The sequence below is a fragment of the Canis lupus genome, chromosome 18 (genome assembly GCF_048164855.1).
Source record: "Canis lupus baileyi chromosome 18, mCanLup2.hap1, whole genome shotgun sequence".
NCBI lineage: Eukaryota > Metazoa > Chordata > Mammalia > Carnivora > Canidae > Canis > Canis lupus.
The window spans coordinates 14,895,173-14,908,707 of NC_132855.1; the positions used below are offsets into that span (position 1 = coordinate 14,895,173).

General features: G+C 40.1%; 1 protein-coding gene across 3 annotated transcripts in view; it reads right to left on the reverse strand.

Annotated features, from left to right (window-relative positions):
* Positions 1 to 674: 674 nt before the first annotated feature.
* BMPER (BMP binding endothelial regulator) overlaps positions 675 to 13,535 on the reverse strand; it is a 244,347-nt gene continuing 231,486 nt past the window's right edge. For all 3 annotated transcript variants that reach the window (XM_072783518.1, XM_072783516.1, XM_072783517.1), the window contains 2 exons: positions 13,133 to 13,263; positions 675 to 2,408 (listed from right to left, as the gene is read on the reverse strand). In XM_072783518.1, the coding sequence (XP_072639619.1) occupies positions 2,227 to 2,408; positions 13,133 to 13,263 (313 nt within the window). In that variant the 3' untranslated portion in view covers positions 675 to 2,226. The remainder of the gene's footprint in view (positions 2,409 to 13,132; positions 13,264 to 13,535) is intronic.

The window sequence follows — 13,535 nt, forward strand, 5'->3', positions numbered from 1 at the left end:
AGAAAGTGTAGAAAGGTTAAACTAGCCACAGATAAAGTACATCACACGAACTTGTAATCAAGTCACCCAAATTGACAGGGTTGGTCCATGAGGAAGAGTCTCCCTCTCATTCACCATGGTTAGATGTGATGTAAAATGCTGGGTTAGAGGCTATTAAACATTACTGGGCAGAGTCAACTTAGTCCTTGGATGAATCATGAGCAGTAAATAACCATCCACAATTCTCCCTTCTGCATCCCTCTTTCATAAAGAGAAAACCCAGAGTGAACTAGAAAAGAATTTAAAGATAATCTAAAAAGGAACCAACCAGGAGTGGCCCACTGATTCACACCATCCCTCATTTCAGTACAGGAAGAAATACATGACATTATAAACATAAGAGTTTTGCAAACTCCAAGTGTCTCAGATTTCTGTGCAAGTGATCTCACCAGAAGCAGGGTGTCTAGTTTTCTTAATTCTTAACCCTGCCCATATGTTACCCCACCTCTTTGTGTTAAAGATAAGAAAAAGTGTGGCTCCAAGTGCCTAAACAGTGTGCACAGGGTCACAACCATACTTAGAACCCAAGTCCCCTAAAAAGTTCTCTTTCCAAATGTAGCACTAAAGCAATGACAGGGCTACCTCAGGTAAGGCCCACAGAAAACAATAACAATAACAAAAACTGCTCCAGCCAGTCAATATTATACTCTGGGCTTTATTCAGTTTACTCAAACAACTAGAGATGTCCCAATAAAGAATCCAAATTAATACTTCGGCTGTCATGAGTATGGGTAAAGGGAACACAAATGTCATAACAGGCAACGGCAATATGCTGATTGTCAAAAATTTGGGGATTTGCTACTATTAATAGTACTCTTTATAAAAATCAAGTATTGTAGGTCTTATAAAATATATTTAAATAAAACTGTTATAAAACTGATGAACCCGAAAGTGATATGGCTTAGTTATGAAGTATAACACAGCACATCTTGAAAGAGAAAATCTGTTTTTTTTAAATATTAAGCCCTTTATTTACTACACTGTAGAACACAGTATTTTTAGACATCAGTGGGTTTTGTTTTGTTGACATTTTCATTTATTCAACTGAAAACAAAAGTCAGCAAGCTCACATGATGACCAGTAGTAAACTACTAGTAAATTAGAGCAAGTACAGAAACCAGTCTTTGTTTGGACTGATGTTAAATCAACCAGTCAGTAAAGGCTTTCTGTATAATAATTATGACATACTAACAGTCACCAAATAGCACTGGGCTAGGAATCCTCTAGAAATAATGATTTTCATTTTAAACATGGAATAGTCACACAATGTAGATGGCTAACATCAACCCATTATACTTGCCCATCCTAAATTGCTCTAAGATTTAGAGAAATGACTCTTTTTTTCACAGGTTGTGCAAAAGTTTCTCCAAATATCTGCTCATGCTCAATAAAACTAACATGTCACCCAAACATTCTTTAATCTCACTGTGATATATAAATGGACACATCCATCATACACACATGTATAATTAGGTGACTCAAGGAATATGCAAAGATGGCAAGAAACCATTCAATTCTTTGGTTATGCTCCACTGACAAATATATATTTCTTGGCAACTAGCCAATCAGTTTTGGAAACAATATTGGACCATGACCCAATAAAGTCTAACAACCTATCCCTTGCTTTCCATGCACCATTAGGGCCTGTCACCAATCACCAGCCATCTCTCTCAGGCATACATTCCTCTCTTTGGAAGCATAGGATGCCCCTAGATAACTTTGCCCTTCTCCAGAGAAACACATTTTCCACTCAACTGCAAGTCTTGATTCAAAGCTAAAATTAATACAGGCAGGCAATTTAGGTTTCTTAGAAAACTTCTTAAAAATGACAAATTTATGTGATGTTAAAGCCATCCAATATGTCTGCATGCTGCCTTATTAAATTACAAACACCTGGTTTATTTATACAATGTATCCAATGGCTTACAGATTAGGATCCTAGAAATAATACATGTCTTATAGCAAAAAATATACATATAATAATCCACCTATAGTTTATATAAATGATGAAATGTTTCTGAATATATCTATATATCTATATATGTACACATATATACTCTGTGTGTGTGTGTGTGTGTGTGTGTGTGTATTTGAAGAATCAGCACACAAATACTGCAGTCCTTCATTGGCTCTTCCACTTCAGTGTCAAGGACACCATGTTTCAAAGTCTTAGGAGCAGAACAAAGGTCACCGTTGAGGACAAAGGACTGGCTTGATGCACCTTCCCTTGTGAAGGACCAAGTTTGCTGGACAGTGGCAACCTGCAATGCATGGCTTATTGCATGGACCAATCTCATTCCAGTTGTCACAGGTCTTGGCACATCCTGGACCACAGGTATCGTACACAGCTCCGTGCTTGCACTGGGTGGCTGAAAAAAAGGAGACACAGGTGGGACGTGGAGAAATGGCCACGTCAATTCAACCTCAGCCCAATGCCATTCTGCAGGCTCCTGTCACCCACTGCACTGGCCCTTTCACAGCACAGATTCACGTTTGCATTTGAACAAAGGAATAACAAACATCTGACCTTCCTCAAATCACCTGCACCTGAACAAACAACATCAAAGATCCACCTGCTGGGCTAGTGAACTTCAAAATAAAATAAAATGTAAAGCTTTTCATTCCCAGAAAAGACAAACTATACATTAGTGAAGCTACCAGGAAGTCTGTGAGGTTATTTGGTCATTGAGAACAGTATGAAAAATCAACTCCAAGTGGTGCTTAAAGCTATCAGGTTGTGATGAATAGGAATATTTTGTGCAACCACATCAATATTCAAGTATACAGAATTACATATACAGAAAAAAAAACCCCTACCAAAGATACGTGATATATTTTAATCATAGTGATCAATCTGAGGCAAATTAGAGCAAGAGTGGGGTAAAACCAAGCAAGGAAAAATGAGATATGTGACTGGGGAGATGGAAATATGTGGCTGACTGGTCAGAGAATATAAAAGTAATGATCTAGCCAAATCATAACCAATTTTCTATCTTTGTTTACTTAGAGCTAAACTGATTCTGACAATATTCTGAGAGTTCCTGAAAATTTATGAATAGATTTATCAGAAAAAATACTGCCAACATTCTGGAAGTTTTATGACATACAAACGTTCCTATCTGACTTATTTCCAGTGACAGTCAAAGAGGCCATCCCTCATTCTCATGAGTAGGAATGCTGACACAAGAGGAATTTAGAAAAGGGACCTTCCATGAACACTAATAACAATCTGCCTTCATTTGACGTCACTCCAAACAAAATTAGTAACAATGGAAAATCATCAGTTTAGACACCTCTACTCGGTTATGTAGTTTGCAAAATAATACCTTGCAAAGAATTATATAATTGCAAACGTGAAAAAATGAACTGGCTTTCAAGCAAGTGCACCTTATGTTGAATCTTTCCAATTAGATATTTAGAGTTACCATGGAACATTCATGTTTGACCATATCTAACTTACAATAAGCTGATAACAACTGCAAAACTGAATTCTATGCAGGTTCCTCAAGCACCCATTACACTAATTAAAAACAAATGAGAAAAAGGTGTCCTGTGTAGAGTAGTCAAGTATCACTCACAAGCTCTTACATGTTACTAAAAAATGTGAACATATGTAACACAGAATTTTGAGAAACATCTGAGTAAAACCAATTTTCTAATATTTGGCTCTATAATTATCATTTTTCTATATGGACTCTAATTTCCATAATAAGTGTTGGCATTTTTAATCCTGTTCTAGTTGGTCAGACTGTTAAATAAAGTAGACTAACCATTACTAGCCACCTGTTTTGAACAAAGCCACTGTGTAAGATGCTTTGTTGGTAGAGATATACATGGCATGATATGGCAATAGAGGGATGAGTTGCTGGTAGCTATTACCAGCCAATTATACTGAAACATCAAATGTAATCGTACTGGCTTTATGCCTGGCTTGCTATCACCTTTTTGAGGTGTCCTCTCAAAAGTAACTTTCTATCCAAAATGGCATCCCCACATTCTCTATTCCTTTTCCATATTTTTCTCCTTTGTACATAACACTATCATTTCTACATTTGTAACATGCTTATTCTCTGACTTCCCACACTAGAATATAAACTCGCTCAGAGCAGTTTTCACCTAGTCTACCACAATATTGCTAGCTCTTAGCACAATTTCTAGCACCTAAAGGGCATTGGGTTCAGAAGCCAGCAACGAATACTTGCTGAAAATCTGAATGAGTTCGAAGACAGATCTAACTACACCATAGAGTAGATTGGATACTTTCCATTCTCCCCTCTAGATCCACTCTCTTCCTTTTTTTAACCTGTTCTATGCCTGTGCTCTGTGTTGACCGCCAAGGATATTTCAATGGGCTCCTTTTTGAATGGTGAATACCCATAGACAGTTGGAGGAAATGAGGAGAGTGGGGCCAGGTACTTATTTACCTAGCCTTCTCCTTCTGGCATCACTGTGATCCACTGCACCCCTCCAGCAAATGTCACTGCTCCTAATGAGTAGGGCTTCATACTCTACAGAGCTCTCTGTGTCCCAAATTCTGATAGCCAACCCCTCCCTCGCCTCTTAGGCCAAGGAATGATGACAGCCTCTCTGTTATGAGCCAGGGTACGATGTAATGAAAAATATATATTTAGCCTTTGTCCCTAGTTTCTGGCACATGGAATCTCCTAATGTCCATGGAATCTCCAGAGTAGTAAGTGTCTTTTATGTGCCAATGACATGACTGGTGGTTAGGAAACCCTGGATAGCTTCAGGATGGGGGCTGGTCACCAGAAAGACCAAGGCAAGATTAGAGGGTTGGAACTTTCATCCCTGCCACCCAATCTTCAGGAAAGGGAGAGGGAGAGGGTATTGAGTTAATCACCAGTGGTGATGATTTCATTAATCATACGTGCATAATGAAACCTCCATAAAAACTCTTAAATGACTAACAACAAAGTTCAGAAAACTTCAGAGCTGATAAACATATCCAGGTACTGGGAGGGTGGTGTCCTTACTCCACTGGGACTGAAACTCCTGTGCCAGGACCCTTCTATACTTTGCTGTATGTACCTCTTTGCGTCTGTTCATATGTATCATTTATACTCAATCAGTAATAGCAAATAAAGTGTTTTCCAAAGTTTAGTGAGACATTCTAGCAAATTGTCAAGTCTGAAAGGGGGTTTTAAGGGGGATCGCAGCCAAGGCAGACAGAAGTGAGGGTAACCTAGGGACCTAACACTTGCAAATGGCATCTGAAGTGTGGGCAGTCTTGTGACACTGAGCCCTTAAGCCTGTGGAGTCTGATGCTAACTCTGTGTAGTTAGTGTCAGAATTGAATTGAATTGTAGGATACCCATTTGATTTCTGGAACTTTGGAGAATTGTTGGTATGAGAAAAACACCCATACATTTGGTGTCAAAATATCTTGAGTAAAAACAGTTAATTTCCAGGGCACTGGACTTTTCTTTATTTTCCTACACCTTATTTATTCCTTTTCAAGAAGTCCATCTATTAAACTTAATTAGTAAATTTGTTTTCTGGCTGGATCCCAAGTGAGATAGCCGATTAAGTAAAAAAAATTACTACTACTTGTTAATGCTACATTCCCTAACATTACTTCCACTGTGTAAATTCATGAAGTTGTTTTGGCTTTTCACAATTTAATTGTATTCCTTAGGCTACTAGGAACCTCCTCTAGCCAAGCCAATGCTCAGGCCTACCTTTTGTCATGATCTAGTGCCATTATCTAGCTTGCTGAGTGTTAACTAACATCTACCCCATCTTCCCCTATTCTAGACACTTCCCAACTTTTTCTCCCACCTCTCTTACCTGGATGAGCTATCCCTTGACTGAATACTCAGAGCACCTGCTGCCCACCTTGATTACTGCATTTACAACATGAAATTAGAACCATAATTGTTTCCTTGTGTTCTCTCTCTCTCCAACTAAATCTAGGCTACTAGAGGGAAAGACTATTTTGTTTATTTTCAGCAATAGTGTGCTGTTTAACATGTAGTAGGTAGTCAGAGGACCACTGAGTGATAGAATGCATGGATATGTGGATGAGAGAGTGAGTAGAGCGACATAACCCTTCCTTTAAATCTTGCTTGCTTTTCTGATAATCTTTTGGCTTTAGACAGATCCCTTCAAAGTTTTTTTTTTCTCTTTTCAGTGGCTAACAGAATACTCTATACATTGTTTTGCCTAATAATTTGAACACATCCTAGCTGAACACAATTCACACATAGTAACTATATCCATGTGTTATGTTTCTATATACCAATGGTATTCAAAACTGAAAATTAGTATCATCAGGGAACTTCCTGATGCCTGACATCCTACCCCACCACCACCACCAAAAAACAAAACAAAACAAAACAAAACAAAACAAACAAAAACAAAAACAAAAAAAAACCTTGCCCAGGTAATTTTCATATGCAGTCAGATCGAGAACTCATTCTATAAATAACTCTCACACTCATGCTTCAGTCACTGCAGAGACTCATGTCTTTTTTAGCAAATGAGAAAGCAACTATTTCCAAAGTGGAAGTAAGTGCACAATGGAAGCTCCTACTGTTTCCCATCATCTTCCACCTAAAACCCTACTGGAGCTTTTCTGCAGTCTCAGAGCAACCATCCTCCCTTGTTGATGGATTTAGGTCATCTACACAAGCACCCTTAACTTGTCTCCCTACTGCCTCTCCTCCACATCTCCACCCACTATTGATTTGCCATTCCTATTTTCTGACCCATCTCTTCCAGGAACTTGCTCTATTAGTTCTCCTTCTTTTTTTTTTTTTTAATTTTTATTTACTTATGATAGTCACTCACACACACACACACACACAGAGAGAGAGAGAGAGAGAGAGGCAGAGACACAGGCAAAGGGAGAAGCAGGCTCCATGCACTGGGAGCCCGACGTGGGATTCGATCCCAGGTCTCCAGGATCGCACCCTGGGCCAAAGGCAGGCGCCAAACTGCTGCACCACCCAGGGATCCCTAGTTCTCCTTCTTATTGCACATTTATCTTCTTCTCTGTTGGCTCCATCTTCTAAATATTACAAACATTTCAGATCAACACTAATCCTTGATAAAAAAGATTCCTTAACATATCAGACTTATTTGCTTTTTCCTTTTACCTTTAAACCTCATAAAAGAGTTTACAGTCATTTTATCCAATTCCTCTGCAATTAATTGACATCAGTGACTTTGTCTTTCTCCCCTACCACTTTACTGAAGCAGTTCTCACCAAAATTTTTGGAAATGACTATATCCACTGATACATTGGTAATCCCCATTCTCCCATAACCTCTCCACAAAATATTTGGCCTTGTTGTCCACTTTATCTTATGACCCTGAACTCCCCAGTTTCTTCTGCTAACACCTTGAGGACACCTTCTCTCTTGGACTTCTTTGCCTACTCTCCTGGCATTAAATGTTTGAGTGACCTCCAAGACTCTTCCCCTTACACTGCCTTGTCTTCTCTCTCTCTCTCAATTATATAGTGTCATCTCCAATTTATAGTTCTGATTCTCTTCCCAATCTCAATATTTCCCAAATCTTAATTCAAATGGCACCTTCTCCATGTAGCTTCCTGGATCTCCCCCAGAACATCCTTCTTCTCCCTCTGCAACCCACAGTTATTTGTTTGTTTTAATCCTCAGTCCTAGTGCAGCTGTAGTTCTTAATCAGAGATGCTTTTAAGAGTCCCTTGAAGATCTTTTAAAAGATATTATTCCTCAGCCCCATTCCCTAAAGATCTTTGCTCCGACTCTACTACAGTGGGACCCAAGTAGCTATAGTTTTTTAAAAGTTCCAGGGGTGCTTGTCATTGGTAACCATGGTTGAAAAGAGTGAACTGCTGAGGCCCTGGCTCCTGTGGGCAGAGAGTCCTTGTCTACCATGACCCAAGGTTCTGGCACAGGGCCAAGCACAGAGGAGCAGCTTAATAAATGTTAGTGCCTGTTGGATGATGATTTAATCTTAATGATGCTCAATCCATCATCTCATTTCCCAGTGTGGATTACATTTGGCTGGCCTTGAGTTCATTTTCCACTCAGCTGCTTCCAGAAAGCCTCTTTGAACTCACTTTACCCTCCAGATACTTTGCTTCCCTTTAAACCTTGCAAAGACCCATTGTAGTATGAAAACTCCATAGAATCTCCTCTTTCCCATCCATGTTCTCTCCTTTCCCCACATTCTCTCGGACATGAAAGACATGTCTCTTCTACCCTCTGAGCTCTCAATTCTTCCTTCTAGCTCTACCACTTAACTTATGGATGCTCTGCTGTGTCATTTCACCTTTGACTAATTGAATACTGATTACTTCCCTCACAATCTATAGCTAGAAAGTAGAACATAGAAAATGTGGAACTACTAGAAAAGAAAAAAGGGATCTTTTCTCATTGAACAAAAGCACTTCCATTTTAATTCAAATTAATAAACCTCTCCCATGTGTCTCCCACGTGGTAGGCATTCTCTTAGGCCAGAGAATCAAATGTGAATAAGATATCATCTCTGATCTCCAGTTACAGGAACCTGGCATACAACCAAACAGGTGAAGGTGACATGTAAACAGATTCTTAATTATATGCAAGAGGTACCATATTAGATCATGAGAGCAAAGTACCATGGAGGAGGAAGAGGGAGACATCATAGCAAGTCCTAGTCAGAGCCAAGTGACAACATCAGTGATAAGACACAAATGAATAGAAATACATAACAAATACTTGAATAAATTCATTGATACTTATATAAATATACAGATAAATATATATTCACTTTCAAATATGTTTTTCCACAATGTTCTTGTTGGTCTGTTTGCATAATGATTAACAACAGAGGCTGTAAGGCAAAATTGACCTCGGTTTTCATTCCCAACGTACTCATTTTCTAGCTCTGTGACTTGCAGCACATCACTTAAATATTCTACACCTCAATGTCCTTATCAGTAAAATGTGGGTAATAGAATGTTACCACATAGACTACGATGCAGATTTAACAAGATAAAATGTCATAAAAGTGCTAGTGTAGACCTTGGGGCAAAGGAAGTGCTTAGAAAATAGTGAATATTAATATAAATGGTCATTATTAAACTTTTATCATAGACCTTCATGATGGCCCTTTGCATAGTGTATTGTATTCAGTAATTCACATGCTAAACCTGAGTTCCATCAGCTCTTTCTGCCACAGGAGGTGGGCATATACTTAGTGCTGGTAGTCATGGTCCTGCTAAAATCCACCTGCTTTGGAAATGTCACTCGCTCATTCAGAGTTGCCTGCCTGGCTGGCTTCTTCTCTGTTCAACTTCCAAGCTTTTTATGCTGGAAAATTTCTCTTCTCTATATTAAGTGGCCTTAAGTGGTGTCATAAGTCGAAAGATCTGGGAGCTAAAAATAAGTAAAGAGTATTCTTACGGTCTTCACCATTCCGATCATTTGGAAATGTATCTACTGAAAGATGCTGCATGTCGCTGTAAATTTATTTTTCATGTACCAACCGTCAATCTGCGGAAGCTCATCGTGTGTGTGTGTGTGTGTGTGTTTGTGTGTGTGTGTAAAGTTTCCCCTGCAACTGCACAGAGTAATACTTCACTCAGATGGCTCCATTAATTTTAAGTGGTAAATGGAACCTTTCAAGGGCCATATTCCTTGTCCATTAGAAAAGAAATTTTAGCTCCTAAGATTCAGTCCCTGAAATCGGGATGCTGAGGGAAATACGTAGTCCTCAAATGCAGTGTGTGCACTCAGATGATGCTAAATATAGCTCGGGGCCAGGAAGAGGGTATTCATATGCTGTGTATCTAACATGAGCCTTACCGCAACACCACCACAGCTAATAAAGTTTATAAGGTTCTGCAAAGCTCTAAATCACAGAGGATGGATGGATGGAGCTTGCCTCCATAGATCTTATCCATTTTCTGGTAGATTCAAGGGAAGGGGGACTCAAAGTAGATAAAGAGAACTAGGAGTATTCAAGATGTACAGAAAAGACCGGTCCCTCAAAAACATCACCTTTACTATGCTACCCCACACTGGTGCATTAGGTGAGAGGTAAGCCATTCCGTCTTACTTTGTAGGAGCCTTAGCCACACCTTACAAATGAGATAAAGTGAAGGACTTCATAAAAATCTACTTTTTGCTCCCTTTCCTGCTTCATTTTTTAAAAAGATTTTATTTATGTATTTGAGACAGAGAGCACACAAGCAGGGGCAGGAGGGGCAGAGGGAGAGAGAGAAGGGGAAGCTGATTCCCCGCTGAGCAGGGAACCCTTAGATCATGACCTGAGCCAAAGGCAGATGCTTCACCAGCTGAACAACTCAGTGCTCCTGTTTTCCTGCTTCTATTCTTGCTAGGACCTGAACCCTCACCCTACATGTCTTAAGTAAGTACTCCTTGTAAGAGATGAGGAGGTAATGATTTCTTTGGAGTCTTCCAGCACAATAGATAATATCTAAGGAATGACGGGGCGAGGTCATCATGTGCATATTCCAGACCACTAGCACTAGACATCTGGAGGATGCCAAGACATCCTGGCTCCAGGAAATAAGTGACTTATGACAGATACCTAGACCATGTCCTCATTCTGACCAGTTCCTATATGCCTGAGGGGACAAGGGCACCAGACAATTGTCAGTAAAGACTCCAGACCCCGCGCAAAGATGAGACTCATTCTCCAATTCCTTTCCGAGTCTCCCAGATGGTCTGTATCTGCTCATTCTATGTCTTTAATAAACTCTGCTCTCACTTCCTGCTGGCTCATGTTTGCTTTCCATCCTGCGTGAAGCCAAGGACCTTCTTGGTTGATGCTGCAGGACCCCCTCCGGTCTGCTGGCATTACTATGTTATTTTTATCAAATCAATACTCCCTTGAGAAAGGTGGCATTGATAGAGAGGCACTCTTGCTGTGGAAAGTAAACTCAGATACAAAGATCAGACTTGGGTTTGCAGAGGACAGAGCAAATTCCAAAAGAAAAGTCAGAAGGAAATAAAAGGGCTTGGTGCTTTTCAAGGACACAGACTAGTGATCTTATTGAGGGGCAGCTTGGAGAAGTTATAGTAACCCCAAAAAACCTGTCATCCTACTCCCTAAAAGCCACTCAAATAGGCATAAAAACGAATTCAGTGGTTTCAACTCTGGCTGCAGCTCAGAATCACCTGAGCAGTTTGTCTGTTTGTTTATGATTTTATTTGTTTATTTGAGAGAGAGAGAGTGAGAAAGACAACGTGTTGTGGGGGTGAGTAAAGAAGAGAATCTCAAGCAGATTCCATGCCGAGTATGGAGCCTGATGCGAGGCTCAGTCCCAGGACCCTGAGATCATAACCTGAGCCAAAACCAAGTCAGATGCTTAACAGACTGCACCACCCAGGCGCCCTGCACCTGAAAAGTTTTAAAAGCTACACAAGACCAGTTAAAGCAGGATATCTTGGCAGGGGGCCCAGGCATAGGTTTCTGGTTCATTTTTTAAACTCCTTAGTGATTCCAGTGTTCAACCAGATTCAGACCCACTGGTCAAAGTAAACAAGACAGCCATGCACTGAACACACAGCTTTAATGCCATTCTTCTTGACCCCTCGTCCCACCAGATGACCACTCGTGCCCCCCACTAATACAGGCACTCTAGAGTTAGCAGTGCCATGAACTGCTGCTTTCCTAATATGAGAGCTAAGGTTATTAGGATCAGCGTAGAATTAGGGCAAACTCCAGTCTCTTCATTCCAGGCAAATCTGGTCCTTTTCAGAAAAATGTCTGCCAACCCTTGAAGTAAGTGATACTCAGTCATCTCATCTTCAAATCTAAATAGCAGCAGCTGTTTTTATGAGTTGGACACTTCCAGATGTTTCATATATATATGTACACACATACATATATATAACATACTTATCACTCTGTGTAATAGATATTATTGCAAAATTCCAAAATAAAGCAGGAATCTTCTTCTTTCCCCATACACTCACTGCCTCCATCTTAATCCAAGCCACCACTGTTTGCCACTACTGCAACAGCCTCCTGCCTGGTCACCTGCTTTCGATCTTGCCCCAGCCCATCTATTCTCTCCACAGTAGACTGGACACAGGGTAATCTTTGGAAAGCAGAAAGAGGCTTGCTTAAAGCCCAGCAGTGGCTCCCACTCCTCTTAGAATAAAGGCTACCCATTTTCCCAAGACCTCAAAAGCCCTGCATTATCCAGCTCCTGCTTCTACTCCACCCTCATTTTATGGCCCTCTTTCCCTTGCCCACCAGTTCAAGAGCATGCTATCTTAGTCCTACTTTATGGCCATCAAATATGTTTCTTCTGCAGAGAATGCTTGCCCTGACTCCCTTCAACCCTTTAAGACTCAGCTGAAATATCACAGCCACAGAGAAGCTTTCTCTCATCTCCACCTAAGTAGCCATTTGTTTTCTATTGCTTTGCCTTATTTGTTTCCTTCATCACAACGTACTTAGCAAGCATTTGTTGTAGAGTTACTATTTTTGTCTGGTTCTCCTTTTGGAAAATCGGCACCTCTCTTAGAGTCACCAGAGTACCCACTGTGCTCAGCACAATGCCCAGCACTTAGCCACTTGGCAAGAAATATTTCTTGACTCAACAAAGAAGTCCATTTTACGGATATCCAATAAGCTAATTAACTTGCCTGAGATCAAAGAGCTATTAACAAGGTATATAGAAATCTATCTCTCTGAGGCAAATGAACATTCTGCAAGGGTTTAACAATCTTTCTCTTTCAAAAAAAAATCACACTTATCCTGAAGACCTTAAATGACTGTAATCATCATGAATCTTCTTTGCCCCACACATAACCTAAGCCACAGCTGTGATTGTCCATGTGCTAAGTACATCCAGCTGGTAGCTTGAGGTTGGGAAGATTTTGCAACAGTGGAAATCCTTAAATTGTTCAAATGTGCTTGTCACAAAGAATTTCTCTTAAGTGCTTTCTATCCTGCCTAGTGGGAAGCCCTTGTGTTTTATCAAGTTGCAATCCAGTTGAACTATTAATGGAATTTCCCCTTGGCCAAGGGGGGATGTGACGATTCACATCAGCAAGTCTCTTCTATTGTAATTTTAGGAGTTGTAGTGAACTTCTGATGGATGGATCCACCAGGAATTTCTCACCTGCACAGTTCTGCTGAGGCTCCCAGTGGACACTGATGCCCTCTCTCTGGCAGGCCCGAGTATATGCCAGAAATGATTCGCAGTAACAGTTTTTATGGACTGGACATTCACACATGTCTGTCACGCAGGACCTAAGGAACCCAACAGAAAGAAATAAACATGTAAAAATATCAAATTATTACACATGCTAAATGTGACTTGCAGAAAGGGGTGGGTGGGTAGATGGCAAACCTTGAATGGCCATTAAAGTTTGCTATATTAAGTTGGAAATCTAAAAATGGCATAAAATTCCTGTATGAAACCCTACTAGATATCTCTGAACAATGTGATCTTAAGTTCCCTTTCTTCTAGAGAAGGACTATCCAATAGAACTTTCTGTAATGATGGAAATGTTCTACAACCT